We start from the raw sequence: 18,894 nt of genomic DNA, 5'->3' as shown, positions 1-18,894 counted from the left end.
CTCACCTACATCTTAATCACACGTGCTTTTATGCACATACACGTATGTATTAGTCCCGGTACTCTGTGTATGTATTGCAAGTATGTCTCGGGAATTATAGTATATACAGGAATTATAGTATTTCTATTTGAGCTACTAGGAAAGCACAGACAATCTTTAAAAGCATGTGGGAAAAGTTATCTGTGATGAGATTTGTTTTATGGCAGATTCTTGTCTGCATAATGTGTCCTCACTGACTGCAGGAATATGGTATTTAATGCCAGATGCCAGGCATTTAATGCCAGACTGCTGACCCTTCACTTTGAAGTGCAGGACAAAGGAACAGAACAGGTTCATGAAGTTTTGACAGAAATTACCCCCCACACGCATTCTGCCTTCCAATAAACATATCAATTGAATTAAAATACAAAGATGTAGAAAGAGAATAAAAGGGAAAGAACAGCTGGAATTTTCAAAGACCGAGTCTAAGTGTAAGGAAGCTCAAGAATAATGAGGAGTCTAGACATACAGCAATTTCCCTTGCTATCTTCTCTGTAGGTTGCTCCAAAAATAATACCTCCTATCTATTTCCATGCAAGAAACAACAGATATAAAGAGCACAATTATACTACTTGATAGAGTAAAACTCTGCTACAAAACACTATTTTTCAGCATAATTACACCATTAATTATACATCTTCACTAATGATGAGCAAGAGTCTGTGTGCTGCTCTTATAACAATCTGTAATAGTGGAAGCAATCCACTTTCACGGCACTGTTACTAGGACAGTGTTGCCTATACAGTCCACCTTCTATAGTCTTGAACAGAAGGAAGTCAGAAGGTGCCAAATCCTTGCTATATGGTGGGTGTGGTAGGACAGTCCAGCCAAGATTGGCAATATGCTCCACTGTCTTCAAGCTGGTGCATGGCCTAGAGCTATCATGTTGCAAGCCAAATGTTGTTGTCTTCTCTGGCCTGACCCTGGAATTTGAAGCCTTTAGCTTAGTCAGTATCAGGATGTAGCAGGCACAGTAGTTGGGTTCCTAGAAATGCAGAAGAATCGCCACTTTTCTATCTCAAGAGAGTGTGCATCACTATACCTACTGAGGGCTGCGTTTTGAACATTTCTTTTGATGGGGAATTCACACATTTCCACTCTGTGGACTGCTGTTTTGACTCTGATTTTTAGTGGTGTCACCAGTAATGGTGCAAACCAGGAAACTGTCACCTTCAGCCTTGTGTTGGTTCCATTGGTCCTGACAAACTTTGTATTTTTTTCCTGCTCTTGTTGGCATTTATGGGATCAGTAGACGAGCTGATGTAGATGCTCTTCATTTCCAGCTGTCTGGAACATAGCTTTTCTTTCATGTTGCTGTTGCCATTGCTGAAATGTAATACCACACTGCTTTGCTGTGCTCTCATCCAGTGCATCGTCTCCATAACTCTTCAGCAAGTGTTGAAGAAAGTCAGTGTGTGCAACTTTTTCTACACGGAGGAACCCAATGACACACTTTTTCTTATATGTACTTCCATGACAGGCTCCAATTTGTCAGACTGCCCCTCTGCCACCAGTCACATGGCAACAACATGTAACGAGATATTGGCAGTAAGGTTCAACTTCTACTGCCACACCAGCAACATATACCTCTGATGTTGGGGGCCAGCGTAATAAAATAAGAGGCATTACTTTTGGAGCAGACCTCCTATGTTAACATTTCACAACACCTAGTAGAAAGGAATATCAGACTATATATGTTAACAAAATGTGTCACATGACCTCCCTCTACAACCATAAAAACAACAACAATTTGTTTGTGCTGTTCTTGTTCAAATAAGTGAAAAAGCTAATAATAAGAGTATACTTCCTCATTATATATTTGGAGATAGAGAGGAGAAAAAACTTCATTTTCTCCCTTCCATACTAAGTGAAACTGCTGGCTCAATGCAGCAACTAAGAACGTTTTTGAATTGTTATGTATATATTTTTTGCAGGAGAAACATACACTGATGTATGTGTGTGTATATATATTTAAGCACCTGAAGGTTTGTTTTTTTTTTTCCTTTTAATTCATTCCTTACCTAATGAAAACAAATGACAAAAACCCTCCCAGTCCACTCTGTGAGAATGCTGTGTTCTTCAAAGAAAGTAATGGTTGACTGTCCCACTTCAATCTAAGAAAACAGACACCTAGATAATATTCTTGAACATCTGCAATAGTAAGATAATATTATAGGAGAATCTCACCTGACAGGTGCTTTCCAAAAAAATCCTCACATTAAAGCTGAATTAGAAAAATATTTTTATTTACAGGCGTAAATAACGTAGTGCAAGGAGAGTGGATTTAACCCTCAGTAATGCATAGATTGATGCAGATTGATGCAGTTTATAGTCTGTGATCTAAATACATTTGCAGAAGTGAATGTACATCTGCATTAGAAGTCAGACCTCTCCTACAGCCACTTACCTCACTGCTCTAAATCAGACAGAAGACATTTGCACCATATTCTTATTATCCGTATTTCCCATCTAATGTTTAATCAAACTGTCATTTAAAGAGGTATCTTTTAAGAGGTACTGTAGAATCTGAAATAAATCCTTTTGAGTGTTACCTATGTAAACTCAAGAAAATGAATTGTTCACTCACTTCATGTCACCTGATAATACTTGAATATTCTCTTATTTATCCATTAAGGACTCTACTTTCTCTAATCAGTACCTCTTGGGTGGAGGAAATATCAACTGTTGTGTTCCTAGGAAATTGCTGACACTCATGAAACTTTGACATTTCAAGGGTTAGCCAGTAGTACCACTACATTATGACTGCACTGCAAACCCTCCCAGTGTTTATCTTTCAAAAGAGAATATTTTCTGCACCAAAGAATTGGGATGGAATATAAGGTGTCCAAAAAAACAAACAAAAAAAACTGTTATGGGTACCAAATTCCTGGCTGGTATGGCATGGAACTTGAAAAGCAGTGGTGGCTGAGTTTCACTTGTATTTCATTTCCATGCTTCCAACTCAGAAAACTTTAGTAATTGTACCAGTAAAAGTGACCTTTACTGTATTTGAGCTTATCTAGTAAGTTATTAGATATGTGAGCAAAATATTTGCTTCATCAAAACCAAGGGGAGTTTTTGCATCAGTTAGGTATTGACTTTGTATGTCTTCTAGTCCTTCAATAAAATACACAATGATCATTTGTTGGGTATAGTAAGACAAGCTGTATTCCCTGTTTGGAGTGTTAAAGTTATTATAGGGGTGGTTTTCTACTAGAGTAATTAGATCCGTGGATTTCCCTGTCATTTTGGATTTTGGGCTGTATTATTAATGCTACTAATAAGGTTGGTTGCCAGGACTTAGATTGGTGGTTGTTCATATCCCATATTCCTGTAGAGCCTTAAGAAGACTACACCTCAGCTGGTAACAAGAGGATTCAGAGGGTTTAACTCCTGCTGCGCTAAATCATTTGATAAAGTAGATTCATCTTGTTGCACTGGTCTTGTAGCATCCTCACTGCTGTTCCCTGAGGAAGGTTCAGCCAATGATGGTTCCGATCTTGTTCCAAGAGAATCACTGGCTTCAGAAAAAGAACGAAAGAAACGATTAAAAAGAATTCCATGTAAGAAAATGTCAAATTAAAAACTCAATCTTTAAATATTAAGTAGGTATAAAATTGCAATATAAATATGATACACAAAGGTTAGGAAATATAAAATAATAAAAGAGTATCTGTAACTTTAACTATGCCATTTGTACATATGCATTGCGACTCCCAAGTTAGATCAATTAAAGCTAGTAAGAAAGGAAATGCAGATTACCAAGTTACTTTCACAATCAGCATATTATTTACAGTGATGTCCTAAATGCTGTCTAGCAATTAGAAATTCAAATCATCTTGTATGTATATCTCACCATTAATAGTATTTTTAAAATATATTTTCCTTTTGGTGTAATTGGCAACTGGGAAGATATTTATATTGCAGAAATGTTTTTCTTTTCCAAAGAAAATGCATTTAGTGGAAGAAAACTCTAGTTCTGGACAGGAAGAATCTGCAATTGCTGATTCAGTGTATTTACTGATTCTGTTACTGGTCTGAAGAGGAACTGACTAGTCTCAAGTTATTCCTCTGTACTAGTTCTCTGAACTGCACTTTTACTCCCACGCTCTATCTGACTGGATGCAGCTGTACAGAACATGGGATGCAGTCCCACACATTGAAGAAACAATGTATGAACTCTCACAGTCATGTAATTAGTGACTGCATAATCTCCTGCGGTTAGTGTTTTTATTAAGAATCAAAGGTTTTATCAAGGGAAATTCTCAAGAAACTAACAGGTTTAAGCCAGTTATCTGTGTCTGACTTCATGTGATTCTTTTCAACAAACAAACAATGACTTGTATATCAAAGAACTTGCTGTGCATAGGCCGTTCTACCATATCTAGAATTCCCACGGTTATTTTTAAAGTTCTTACTGAAACAAAAAGATCACTCCTATTATTTATTCAGTTTTATTATGAAAAATACTTACCAGATAGAGCCTGAAAATAGTGTACTGCAAATGCAACCAGAATTGATAGAAGAAAGGTTCCCATGAAATATATCTGTGACAGGAAGATTAAAAATGTTAGATCAGTGCAAAGCCAAGATAGTGCTCCGAATGAACTGGTGCATGTACCAAAGGAACAATACATACCAAAGCAGACTGTAGAATATTGTTCCAGAAAACTCTCGTGTAGAAATAAAGCAATGCTAATGAGCATGGGCTAATTGATTCTTGGTTACTGTGATTCCAGCACCTACAACCAAAAGATTAAAAAAGACTAATTAGTCCTACTTTGTAATTTTGTGGCATCTGTAATCTGAGAATCTCCAGTGTGCTTGCAGTAGCCTATAACAACAAGCAGATACGATTAGCAGTATCTCACATATGGTTGAATAAAAATTCAAAGAAATACCAGATTAATCTCATTATGCACAGAATACTTACCCTAAGAGTATATTTATATTTTCTGATTGTCAACTACTGGTCTAAGCATCCACGCTGCCCTTGCTGAGAACCACAGTACAGTGTCATATCCATGTGTCATATCCAGGATATTTTATAACTCATGTGAGTCACCAGTGGTTGGACTTGTTTCAAGATTAGGTCTACAAAATTGGGCTCTCTGTGCAGGAGATTGGTGCCTAAAACTCCTTCAGAGACAATGGAGTACTATGTAGTGCAATCAGAGCTCAGAGTGCTTTAGCTGATTAACTGCTAGGGATCTGGTGTGAACTGAGTTGTGTTCTTGGTTTCATGAGTTAGGACTTTACGAGCTAGGAGAGTTTTAACTTCTAAATCACAGATACTTTGAGTTTGAATTGATTGATTTACTTTTATTTTTTTAACCAAGTTGAGGTTTTGTGTGTCTTTGTGTACATTCCATTCTGGACAAAAGTGTAGAATGATGGGAAATTACAGCAGTGCTGTCACTCTGGCATCATTTTCCCTGCAAAGCAGATGCCTTCAGCTCAAGTGAAGGTAAAATTCAGGTTCAGGTTTACAATCCTAGGACGATCTACTCAGCTGACTGCTAATTTAATGTAGATTGGAAGCAGTTTAAGGTACAAGTTCAGGCTAATTGTGATGAAGGGCCATTTTGGTGGACTGTTGACAAATTAACAAGTGAGTCCTTAGTGTTGGTATCATCTCCATTTTATTTATTTATTTATTTATTGGTCACAGCACACAGTGGCAAAGCAAAAAACAAAAAAAAAAAAACAAAAACAACCACTTGTACTTTCTTTGCAGCCTCATATTTAACCATTAGCTCCTCCTCCCTTAAATATATGGAAAGGCAGTTCCCCATATCCACCAAATAATGTGTAAGCTTTCAATTCCCACCATGTATTTCCAACGCATGCTGCTGGGAAAAGAAACCTAAGATCTGTACTGGAACCAGAGTTCTTTAGGTGATTCCTGCATATATAATACTCACAGCAGTTTAGGCAGTGGATCTGCAATGTTCTCCTATCTACTACTGTGCCACCCCAATGCCAGGATGATCTGTGGCCTGTATGAGCAGGAGTACACAGGAATGTCTTTGCACAAACAGCAGAAAGAACTGCTGTTTTTCCAGTTGCACACTTTTAAATTCTATCTTCTATATATATATTACAAAAAAAAAAAAAAGTTTTTGGACAGATAAAAATTGTCAATGACTAAGTTAGGAACTTAAAAACATAGAATTAGAAAAGTCTATCTGGATCATTAAATTTAGTCACTGCTAATTCAGAGAACCACATACAATCAGGTCTCACATAACAAGCATAAACTGAAGTATATTTAACAGTTAAAGCATTTAAAACATGTTGACCTTACCCTCCCTTAAATCATACAGGTGAATGAAGTTAATAATTACAAGAATTGCTGTTCTCCAAAGTAAATGCTACTTGTGGAAAAACAGAAGATAAGGTTAAAAAAAAAAAAAAAAAAAAACACACAAAAAACTCCTCAAAACCTTACCTGTAATAAAGTTCCTGAAGAAGTGAAGTATTACCAGAATGCAATGCCTGATCAATTTCCAAGTAATCCAGAATGTAGGAAGGTATGGAGTTGCCCTCTTCTATGAGAAGGGCCAAATTAAAGAAACCCTAGTAGTAAAAAAAATGTATATGTGCATTTTAACCATTAATATTCCATGTATGTATTTGGAGACTAGTATAAGTATCAAGTATCTAAACAATTATATTAGTGTAACATAATATTCACTGAATAAGGCTTTTCATCTTCAGCTTTCAATACAACCTAACTCTAAGCATGTCCTTCTATTCTAGTTCTGCCTTCTATTATGAAATAGTAACTACTGATCCACAATAACCAGTCTCAGATGAATCATCAGATTGCTCTAAACTCTAGTGTTTCCCTAACACATTACAACAGCAGACCTACCTGTGAATCTCCCTCTAATGCAGCTTGTGCATACATCCGCGCTGACCGATCAAGGTCTTTAGACTGGTTCTGGTAACCATAGTAGTAGAAGTCTCCCATCTTTAAATAAACTGTGGAAGAAACCAGTAGCATGTTATTTAAAGCATTTGTAGAGACAGAATAAAGTAACCAGTAATGTGATGGAGAATTTCATAATCTTTCTGCTTAGATGAGTGTATAAAAAATAGGAGTATTCTTCCTCACTTGTCGTCTCTGTGACTATTTTACATCAGACTGACAACTGGAAATATTTATCCTGGCTGAATATTTTCATAGTTGCTCTTCAATAAATTAATTCAGTAACAGGTCATTACTACTTTTATAAAAAACTAAGAGACTTCATACTTAATATACCTAATGCCCTCTTCAGTTGCTGAATCCGTCAGTCTCCCTTTGAGCAACCTGTAGCCCATTATTCAAGTCAGCTTACTAACTTAGTAAGACTTAAAACATGCTGTTTAAGAGATCATTCTGTCACTGTGAAAGTTGAATGCACCTTAGAAGTTACAGAGATTTGCCGATGATGATTTCATTCATTTCAAATTCAGTCCAACCCAGGACAATAGCAGAGGTAGAATTTTCCTGGCACACCCAACAGATTCCCTACAAATACCTTTCTCTGCCATTGTACAGTAATGAAACACTGTAAAAGAGTAGAACACTGGATTCAGGAGCCAGCATGTCATAGCATTAACATATGCTAAAGAGCTTATGAGCTTCCATGATCACGTCCAAACTAATCTAACTTAAACTGTCCCCATATAGTTGGAAACACTTCTAGGCTTCGTTTTGCATGTCTCTTGCAGTTACTCAGAAATCCCACTTTTTAAATTTTATTTATTTATTTATTTTACAGTGAACTACAGTAGAGCTCTTCCAGCAAGTCAGTCAGTCTCAACAGCAATGGCAGAAAGAGAGTACGCGCTGGCTGACAAAGATTCAGAGTAGTAGCGCAAAAACACTGTAGTGAATCACAGAGAGGAGAGCTCTCCTTGACTGTAAGGCACATCATGACAGCCTTGTCATGAGAACTCTCCAGGAATAAGCAGTGGCCTTGTGGTCACACTGCTGATGATAACGTAGCTCACAGAATCTCTGCTGCCAGGATTAGACTCTCCTGCAAGGAGGATTTGATCTTCCACTAATGCAGAAAGGGGCCTAAAATTAAAGTCCCCTTATGCTATTCATGTGAAGCGAAAAAAAGTAATAAAATCCTTCATTTGCTGAAGTCAACAAGTCATCTTTCCTTCAATGGAATGACAGTCTCACCTTATGAGTCCGTACTGCAGAAGCTCTTCTAATGTAAGATTTCACCAGTGGATCTGTGAGAATGTCAAAACTGCAATCTGCTAAGCTATCAACAAACTCCTCACAAAAGCTAACAGGGTTTGTCAGCTCCTGCAGCTTTAAGCACTACCAATGCAGCATTTAGTTCTAGTGCTTGAATTATTTTTAAACTGCACTCTTACACGTTCTTTTTATAGAGCACTGAAACTTTCTTGTGAAACAGATGAGCACATTGAAATACTGAACTATCAAGGGTAACAAAATGATTTAGACATTAAAATCACAGGTGTATTAACATTTAAGACCAGAGGAATCTAGCTTATATTTGAATAAACCTTCTCTTTCAGAAAGGCATATATCTTGTTTTACAGAGAGAATCTTTCAGTTCCCCCATGGTAATCTGTGCCTATGATGATAAACTCTGTACCCTGACGGAAAAACTCACAATAAATTAGTTTAGCCTTCATTTGTTTCTCATGACTCAATTATGATATGGAAGTATATTTGCTTTTGGATTTTCTCTCTGATAAACTAAACAGTGTGAGCTCTTAAAGTCTGCTGCTATTTTTTCTTCAGTGTTGAATCAATTGCTCAGGCTCCTAAATGTCTGGTGCTTTCTAAGCATGGTATTTTTTTTTTCTTTTTTTTAATTGTTCCTCAGTATTTTATCCTAGAAGAGGGAAATTCTTAAAGTGTGCTGAAACACAACATTTAACACACTTCTAGTAATCGTGTCAAGATACTGAAAAGGAAGTCTAAGTATGGATTACTCTTTCCTTAGCTTGCTCACTTGCACAGAAGTTGCAAATGTAACTTTTGAAAATTAAATACATATATATTTATATAAAAATTCAGAAAGAATTCCTTATACATACCAAATGAGGGTGCATTGATTTGAGACACAGAGAAATTGTAGTATCTCCAAACACAATCAATTGCTAGGTATTTCCTTGCTAGATCCTTGAAAGAAAATGAATTCATCCATTTATATCACACGCAAGATATTAGGATCACCTTCCTACTAAAAGGTGTTCTTTTTAGAGTAATGAGTTATAAATACGTGTACTTACTGGTCTTTCTTCACAGATGTGTGCTAAATTTGACTGTGACACTTCAATCCCAGTTTCAGCTGCTAGAACATAATGCAGCAAAGCTTCATGCCTGAAGTTAAATAAATAAATCTGTGAAATTATTAACAAAAAGCACAAGCATTTTACTTACAGTTAAAATTATTACATAAATGGATAAAATCACCTAGGAGTAAAACCTGTGTACAAGGTTTAAAAGCAAAAGGTTGATGAGCCCATGCAACAGCTACATCTACTGGCAGTGCTTGGTGTAACAGGAATTGCTGGATCTCAAGAATTTTCATGTTTCCTCTCTTGTACTAAAGCTAGATTAGCTCTAGCGTGCATTTACTCTTTTAAAGTGCAACACTGATGATATAGTTATATTGATATTAAGCCCAATAATTTATTTAAATGTTTTGGATGTAACATTCTTAAAAGACTCTTACCCTGTGCTCTTAAAAAATATCCATTATTAATCTGCTTATACCTGTCAAGCATTCATGTGGGCACATCTTTGAAACACTTTACTTGTTCATTTATATGACTTTGTTGTTCTATCTTTATAGACTATTGGTATTTTGGAACAGAAATTGTCTCTAACTTTAGAATGTGTGAGTAAAGGATGATGTTGGTCCCTCTATGGACTGTAGGCATTTCATTTATTGTAAAGCAAGCAACAGAAGATAATTTTGCATTTGCAATATAGCATTTCAGTATATCAACATAGTGTTGTAGAATTTAGGACAATCCCTTCTCTTTATATCAGTGGGTGTTTTGCCACCTATTTTTTGGTACTGCTGTTATTTACTTTTATTTGAGTTGATGGCCTAGTGTTAATTATTTTATTTTGCTATTAAGTAAATAAAAAATAGAACGCGAACTTGAAGAGAACAGAACAAACATACCATGAAAGTTCCAGATAAGCATTGAGTGCTTTTCTAATGACATGACCTAAGTAACCATTCTTCTCCGCAATATGCTTTGCCCAGCTGTAGAAAAGAACAAACAAAATATTAACAGCTGTGCTCCAGTAATCCCAACCCACTCTGACATGAAGAACACAAAAGGATACAGAATAACCTTCTGACTTCCTTCACAATATAAACTGTAAGATTTCACAGTAATTGCTGCAACAGCCTTGCAGGTGTTGACTGAATGGGTCCTGGAGTGTGTCCAGAAAAAGGCAACGAAACTGGTGAGAGGTCTGGAGCACAAGTCTTATGAGGAGCAGCTGAGGGAACTGGGATTGATTAGTCTGGAGAAAAGGAGGCTCAGGGAGACCTTATAGTTCTCTACAACTACCTGAAAGAGGAGGTGATCACCAGCCTCCTCTCCTGCATAACTAGCAATAGGGGGGAATGGCCTCAATTTGTGCCGGGGAGGTTCAAGTTAAATATTAGGAAAAATTTCTTCATTTCTCCTCCAAAAGAGTGGCCAGGTGCTGGAATGGGCTGCCCAGAAGGTAGTTGAATCACCATTCCTGGAAGTGTTCAAGAAAAGTTTAAATGTTGTACTAAGAGATCTAGTTTTGTGGGGAAATATTGGTGATAAGTAAACTGTTGGACTAGATCATCTTGGAGGTCTTTTCCAAAGTTGGTGAACCCATGATTCCATGATTAAGAACATATTTGCCAGTTCGTTTCCATAGGCATATCAGAGACATCCTATGGTTTTTCTTAGCTTTTTTTTCTTTTTTCTTTTAAAAAAAAGAAAACACCAAATGCCCAAACTTAGTGAAAGCGCTGTAACTTCTCATCAGCCTCTTTGTACAACAAGTCTAACATCTCTTAACATGCTAATATGCACTGCTGTGTTACACGGTACCTGCATTTTCTTTTCCTGCCCTTGGATCAACTCAGAGAGCCAATGTACTTGGGTGCATCTGAAAGTCCACCTGAAGTACTCAGCATCTCTCAGAATCTACTGGTAATTTAAATAATACTCATATTAATGGGGATCAAACTTTACTACAGATTTGTTTGCCTCTCTGAGAAACACCATGAAATAAAAGACGTTTTGACTGTGGACTTAAAAATCACCAATAATCAAAATAACCTCAACAGAAATAAATTCCCCTTTAGCAAATGATTTCATTCCTTACATTACAGCTTTTTCTGGGTCTCTGGGGAATTCTTTCATATTTCCTGTGATGTAGTACAGAGAACATCGTAAAGTCCCTTCTATATGTCCTCCTTGAGCAGCTTTATAGAAATATTGTGCAGCTACTGTCTGTGAAGAAACAAAACACAATTAACAACTCTACGTTGTTAATGCTTATTGAATTTTGGTTCCCAGGTCTCATTTCATTAAATCAATTTAAAATGGCAGTTGGCAGACGTAGGCTAACCACTTACAGCTACTTTTACTGTACTTAGGTGAAATTAATTTCTTTCTTTAACTTTTCGAAAGTTTAGGCTGGAAAAGATTTTTAAAAACTAATATTCTGAATGAAAAATTCAAGAGCAGAGTAACAGAACTTAAATCGAATAAACCTTCTTTTCCAGAAGGCTGGAGAACAACGCAATGCTCAGTATGTCTTGCTGTGTACAACCACCACCCTCAAGTCTCTGAAAGCGATTTGTAAAAGATAACTCAGGCTGTGCAGGTGGGGCCAGAGCCCCAAAAGAGGAAGCATGCTTTGCTGCAAGTGCTTTGTTTCGAAATTAAAGGAACACAAACACACACAGCTGGGATACTTGAATAACAGTCTAAGAAAAAGCATCAAAAACCAAGCGAGTGAACACAGCAGTCTCAAGAACGAAGCCCAAATCTGTAAATTGGGCACTAATGTAAACAATACCACCATGAAATACTGACTCACTTGATTTCTACCGGGTACTCCAGGATAAATCCCATCTAAATAAAGGACACCAAGATTGTAGGATGCATCTGGATTTCCCAATTCTTCAGCGATTAACCAGTGCTTGGCTGCTTTTCTGTAGTCTCTTCTAAAATTGTGGTAATACCATCCCAGTCCATTCACTGCTTGGGGCAAGCCCTCAGGGAAGAAGAAGAGCAGTCTCAGGTCACACATTTAACTCTGCTTTGGGTCATGCTGCACTCCCAACCTGCTGCCTAATTTTAGGTACTCTCATGGGCTTTTCTGTCTGGGCACGTGGCACACACATTCAATCAAAATTCCAATTGAAATGGAGGAATGTAAAAGTTTACTTTTTTTTTTTCTTTTTTTTTTTTTTCCTAGAGCTTTTCTTCCTCATGGCCTTGTGTTGACAGCAAGGAACAATAGTCCGTCCCCTCAGTATCTGTCAGGCTGTTCATTAAGAAATGATTCCGCTCTGAAATCAAGCTGCTCTTTCTTCTTATTCTACAGAGTCTGCATTCAGATTTGTACTTGGTGACAAGACCAAACAGAGACTGTTTTTCACTCATTTTCTCTGCAGAGCCTAAATGGAAGACCTATCTTTGTGCATCTGCAGTGAAAATAAGGGAAGACAAAAAGAGAAGCCAGGGAGATAACCACACTTCCAGACAGGATTAGCAATCAAAGACTTCTTTTAAACTAGAACATCTCCCTAGGAATAAACAGGAAGCAATGAACAAGGAAATTCAGAATGCTGTTCTTCAAACATAGGTATCTATTTTATTTGACTAGCCTCACATATATCTTTTTAATACATGCTATGTACTAAGTTGCATCTTTCCCTCAGAAAGTATGGATCACGTGGAAAAATCTTGCTGGGACACAGCTTTTGTTTGGCTGCAGTGAGTCACTGTCTCCTTGCATAAATGTGTGGATCATATGGTGGCTATAAGTTTGGCAGCAGTTAAAATTCCTCAGAACCAGTAAATAAGTTTGGACATGCTTTTTTCTTATTTGATGACGCACATTTAATAGCACAACCCTGCCAGAAACAGTGACATAAGGTAAGAGCTATCTAAAAAACACAAGCAATTTGCTTGCTACTGACTGCTAACATCTTCTACCCTGCATATCCTCTTTGTGTAATCTTTGTAGAAAGAGCTGTGTACTAATGGCACTGACAAAGATCTTCTGGAAGAGCATTTATTTTCCTTTCAAATGTGAGTAGTGTTGCTAGCTTACCTATGAAAATCCAAACGGTGTTCAACTTGTCATTAATTATGGTGTTATTGTTCTAAAGGTACACAGGATCACAAAAATGTAAATATGTGAGCAAGAGTAAGAAAATTGTCTGTGGGCTGTCCCCTGGAATTTGCTGCTAAGATCCTGACTTAAAGGAATTTTTGTCATATTGTGAAAGCCATTCTGCTTACTCAGGCTTTTCCCAGTTTGGGAAATTAAGGTTTTCACCATTTAAGGTAAAGGCAATGGGAAGCTATTATTTACACAAAATTATTATATACATCTTTATATTTTATGTAAAAGCAGAGGCCATTATTATTGGCAGCTAGAATACAAATTCTATGATAAGATATTAATTATATTTTACCTTGGCTGCTGCTTTCTTCATCAGCTCTAAAGCAAGTTTTGTGTTCTTTTTCACACCTTGGCCCTAGGAAACGTATAGTGAAACAATTATTGCTTAAAATTACAGAATACATACTCATGAAAATTTACATATATAATTCCAAATGCATTTTAATGTCAACAAAAACACTTACTAGGTGTTACTCAGCTTTAAAAAGCTATAATTTAAAATACAGCTTTGTGCTCATCCTTCATTCACAGCTTTGCAAAACCATAATGAGTTTTGGAGGTACAAAGACGAAACATTACTTACCTTAAACAACACAATGGCATAATCATATATTAACACTGGATCTTCTGTTTCTATTGCACCCTTTGCATACCATTCTATTGCTGCTTCAGGATTTTTTGCCACTCCTTGTTGGCCCCAAAACAGCATCTGAGCCAATCGTTGCTAAAAGAAAACAAGGTAAGCATCAACATTACCAATGTTAGCACTGAAACTGGGAATTTTCAGTGGAACCCACTTTTGCAGACTTAAATGGACTTAAAATGAGTGAAGAAACAATATCGCTTTGAGATACAGTTATGTCTTTAACAGTCGCGATGTAATTAGCTATCAGGAATCTTCATAGAGCTTCCTGATGGTGAAATGTACTGACAAAGGCTGTGGTAATTGTATGCAAATCATATGATTCAGTATCACAACATACGATGGTAATCTGAAGTTAGCAGCAATAACTGCACCATATCAAAGAAGAACCCAGGAAAACGATCAGAGAAAGAGTTTGCCAAGTCATGACAACCTTTTCCGTGCACTGCTGTTATGTTGTTATGGCTTTTTACATGGCCACTGGATATTTTGAGACAGAAACACGGGAAACAGTACAAGCCTTTCTGTGTGCAATCAATTCTGTGTGTATAGAGAAAAAGTCTGTCTGCTATACTCCGTAACTCTACTGATGCTTATACATGATGCGTATACAGAGCCAAGAAGGAGGAAAGGTATTATTTTATACCTGTGCAGCTGCATTTCCTCTTGTTGCTTCATGTTTTAACCACATAAAGACATCGCCGTTTTCTTTTGTTTGAGCTTTAAGCAGCTCATCATCCATTAGCCTTATAGTTTCAACAAATGCCTGAAGAGTAGGAGAACAGAACAAAAAACATAGCACAATAAATTCATACACTTGACACCTAATGAAGCTGCCTGTTGCCTACTTATCCTTAAAAATCTGTGGCCAGTTCTGAGTTCTACAATTCTCACCCACCTCTTTGCTGACCAAACATTAAGGAATATCCTTACCTCAAGTGTAAAACTACTTACTGCTTCATTATGGTACACAGCTCTAAGTCCATTCTATAATGGAAAAGTATGCCAATGTGTACGCAGCAGGAAAAAATTCTTAGTTTTGAAGGCAATTAATAATGACAAAGAAGTGCTTTTGAATATATTTGAAATAAAAGGAATAGAATTTTCAAGAGATTTTTAAGGTTTTTCAGTTCGTATAGAAAACTCTTCAAACAAAACCCAAAATCTGGTAGAAGCTTAATGAAGATATGCCTATAGTCATTCTTTCTGATGGGTCAAAACTTTAGTACTGGCCTACCTTGAGTAGACTTTCCAGAAAAGCTTTGCTATTGCTACCTCCTGATCAACAACTAATTCTGAGATCGTTTTGCTGTAACTTTATCTCCTCAGGTAGGTATTTAACAACCAAATCTTTTACATTTGATTTTGGAAAAGGCAGGAGTATGGAAAGGATAATGAACATTTCGCTGAATTTCATGATGTTCGGCTACAGAAAAAGCAGACCAGATGCTTAATAATGATGGTTATCAATATTAATGATTAAAAACCTGAGTGAGAAATTAGGGCCTAGAAATAAGACTTAGACTTTAATGACAGATAAACACATGGACAATCCTGGGGACTTTTGCCTAACATTGACATAGGTTTCCCTCTTCCTATGAAATGAAGTTATAATACTTATACATAATTTGTGGGATTTTCTAACCATCAGATGAGCTAATGCTTGTAAATCAAGATTTCCACACCTTTAGTATTAACATATGAAAAGTCACTTGCACAGAAAACAAATCTGGTTACACTTAAAATTCTTTTACCTGTTCCCCTTTTATAGTGTGTTGATCCAAAGAGGTCTTTATTGCAATATTACTGTAATAAGCATATGACAGCTCCAAATCAAGTGGATAGTTATTAATGCCTTGGAAATGCTTATAGCCAAGATTCATCACAGAAAGTCTCTCATTCCCCTGAGCTCCAACCAAACTGTACAGCAGTCCCTGGCAAAAATCAACAGAAAAACTAGAGTGAATTCACAGTGTGTATCACACATTTAGCATTTTCATGAAGAGGTACAAGCAACAGAAAGTTGCTTGTAGTAATGGTAGCTAATATAACACAGAATCAACAATGGCCCCAAAGTAGTTGAAGTGTGTTTTACTTGCATAGAAAGCTTTGTAAGAAAAACTAGTCTCTCTAAATACTTTTAAAATTACTGTACACTGTGTGTAGTTTTTTCAGGCCACACTACTATAGAACTAATAATACTCCGATACTTTTTATAGTCAGCAGTGACCCCTAACTATTGTCACTGTCATCATCTGTGTTTTAGCACTGAATTCCCTGGAAACAGTGGCAAACAAACAGCACTCGAAAATTTTACCCTCAGGATCCAACAGGACTAGGAGGGAACTTGTGTAGCTAAAGGGAGCTTTGTGTTAAAACCCTGTAAGTCACATTGTTTGGTGCTAGAAGTAGCCTAGGTACTGTAAATAGGCCAACACAATTTTCAGCACTGTTGCATTATTACAATTTTTCATCTGCACAGCAATAAAAAAAGTGGCGTCCCATCTACAATGGATATTAAATCATTTACTACACTATCTCAAGCAGATCCAATGAAGAAATTTTTTAGCCTCCATAATTAGTACTAGGTACACTCCACAGTTAGGGTATTAAGAATATTCCTGTCTAAGGTTTCCTGTGTTTCTGAAACTGAAGTGAACTTGGTCTCTTTGGAGTTTTTATGAACTGCAACCACATGAGGCAGAGCTGCTATTCTTTATTAGCATCTTATATTACACTATTATATCACTGTTAAATATCTTTTGGCAATTTCAATACAGCCCTTTTCCAGTGATAGATACCCTCTTCATTGACCTTAAAATGGAATCCAGAAGCACCTCGGTTATTTGCAATTTGCCTTAAAAGTCTAGAGAACACGTACTCCATGCAGCTACTCAGCCGAAGTGTTGTCATTTTCTTTACTAAAAATATAAAGGTATTTCCTCACTTTACCCAATTTTAGACATTGACAAGCAATTTAGGTAGTTTCAGAAATTTCTGAATTGTGCAACTTCTGAACTTCTGAAAACCCGAGATTTAATACTGAGACTCTGTATTGCAGTAGACCAGCAGCTCTCCCATGGCTAGTTATCAGATCTCCAGCACAGAACCATTAACTTTCTGAATTCTTCTACTGTGGTTACCTTTAATAATTTGATCATATACTCAGAACCATATTTTTGTAAACTGAACCATGAGACTTCTTTTCTGACTCTACTATAAAACCTTTTCGTTTTAGGAGATTTGCCTTAAAGGAGATACAAAAGTCTATGGGTAACTCAAGGGTTACTTCCTCATTCTGCCTCCTCAGCAACTGGGAAAAGAAGCATGTTTCCACCCTGCCATTAGTACCACTTTTAGATCTTATTAAATCATTTATTTTCCTGCCATAAGGATTTCACTGCTACAGAGTTATTTAGGAGTAGCTGTATTAGAGAGCACCTTCAACCACAGCCTGAAAAGGGATCTCGAGATCACTTCACATTTTTTATTTCTATTGATCTAACTTTATCCCACTTCTAACTTGCCTTTAAAAATAATTATTTTCACAGAAATAACAAAATGTATTAAACATACTACCTTTGTATGATCCACAGACACACCAAGCCCTGTTTCAAACATAACTGCAAGGAAATAAGAAGCCTTATGGTATCCACAGCAACTGGAGTCCACCAAGAAAGGGACAGAGGAGCTCACGCTGCTTAGGCCATCAGGATTTGATAAATTCTTTGCAATCTTCTCAAATATTCTCTGGCCTATTTCTAGAACTGTATCACTCTCCTCTTCTGACACTGAAAACACAACACAGGACACAATGTTACTGCAGTAGTTAAAATCAGGGACTAATTGCCCTCTCCAATTTACTACAACCAAGTTGGATTCTCCTATTTGTTATACTGAAAGGTATTCTCAGTACAGACAATCAAAATTCCTAGGTATTCTTGAACAGGGCTGTAGGGGAACTGTTATGTCACAGCCTAAACTGATGATTGAGCACCTGGTGAAGGGGGTGGCTGGTCCAGGAAGCACAGATGTAAGCAATTCTCCTGTGCTTCCCACATGATTGGAAGGGATGGCCTTGGGCTCATTTAAGGACTAACCTCTGAAGGGAGAATATCTCCTGGACAAAGGCTGCTTTTTGAGAAGGAGAGTTCTGTAGCCAGAGATCCTATCACTAGTTGGTGAGTCAACTTCTTCCTACATATGATTATTGATATTCTTAATGATACTTTGCCTGGCATCGCAAAAGATTTATCAGAACTGATTTCACTGCTTCCAAGGACCAAGAAGTAAATAAAAATTAAAAAGACCTTCTCAAGTTAGCTAACCACTAAAACATATCTCTACTTTCTTCTACGTGATAAGCCATCTTTTGTTTGTGGTGCTATGTATCAGCTAACTTAGTAAAGACTTAGATGAGAAAAAAATCTGTGAAACATTAAATCAGAATGTACTGACTTACATCAAATATATTGTGGAGTTACTTCAAAACAGTAAAATTAATTATGATTACCACCTGGAGCGCTGAAATCCATCTCTTGCAAAAGTCTGAACAAGGTGTGGTACTTTTCCCTGAGTTCTTTTCTCCATGTGAAGGCGTCACATGTGGACTTTCCTCTGTATTTGTGAAGCTGCTCTAAGTAATAGTTTTCGGAGTAACCTTGAGAAAACAACATATTTAAGTGAGATATGAAAGCTGACTTGGCTGCCCTGTAAACCAGCCTCTGGTAGAATTAAGATGTTTCAAGAGTAAATTTATGGACAAGATGGGTGCTTCTGTAACATAAAGCAGTATTAAAAT

At 36.9% G+C, this 18,894-nt stretch overlaps 1 protein-coding gene across 3 annotated transcripts in view; it reads right to left on the bottom strand.

Annotated features, from left to right (window-relative positions):
* Positions 1 to 2,264: 2,264 nt before the first annotated feature.
* SEL1L3 (SEL1L family member 3) overlaps positions 2,265 to 18,894 on the bottom strand; it is a 30,381-nt gene continuing 13,751 nt past the window's right edge. The window contains exons 9-24 of one of the 3 annotated variants that reach the window (XM_085223355.1): positions 18,607 to 18,753; positions 17,673 to 17,884; positions 15,848 to 16,027; positions 14,740 to 14,859; positions 14,034 to 14,174; positions 13,743 to 13,805; positions 12,134 to 12,310; positions 11,414 to 11,541; positions 10,218 to 10,301; positions 9,313 to 9,403; positions 9,118 to 9,202; positions 6,917 to 7,026; positions 6,491 to 6,618; positions 4,679 to 4,781; positions 4,514 to 4,586; positions 2,265 to 3,560 (exon numbers count right to left, since the gene is read on the bottom strand). In XM_085223355.1, the coding sequence (XP_085079481.1) occupies positions 3,397 to 3,560; positions 4,514 to 4,586; positions 4,679 to 4,781; positions 6,491 to 6,618; positions 6,917 to 7,026; positions 9,118 to 9,202; positions 9,313 to 9,403; positions 10,218 to 10,301; positions 11,414 to 11,541; positions 12,134 to 12,310; positions 13,743 to 13,805; positions 14,034 to 14,174; positions 14,740 to 14,859; positions 15,848 to 16,027; positions 17,673 to 17,884; positions 18,607 to 18,753 (2,006 nt within the window). In that variant the 3' untranslated portion in view covers positions 2,265 to 3,396. Of the gene's footprint in view, positions 3,561 to 4,513; positions 4,587 to 4,678; positions 4,782 to 6,490; positions 6,619 to 6,916; positions 7,027 to 9,117; positions 9,203 to 9,312; positions 9,404 to 10,217; positions 10,302 to 11,413; positions 11,542 to 12,133; positions 12,311 to 13,742; positions 13,806 to 14,033; positions 14,175 to 14,739; positions 14,860 to 15,847; positions 16,028 to 17,672; positions 17,885 to 18,606; positions 18,754 to 18,894 lie in introns of those variants that run through there. The other 2 variants (XM_085223356.1, XR_014883195.1) reach the window with 2 other exon arrangements.

The sequence above is a fragment of the Meleagris gallopavo genome, chromosome 4 (assembly GCF_905368555.1).
Source record: "Meleagris gallopavo chromosome 4, MGAL_WU_HG_1.1, whole genome shotgun sequence".
NCBI classification, from domain to species: Eukaryota; Metazoa; Chordata; class Aves; order Galliformes; family Phasianidae; genus Meleagris; species Meleagris gallopavo.
This window is presented reverse-complemented; position numbering and strand designations above follow the sequence as displayed.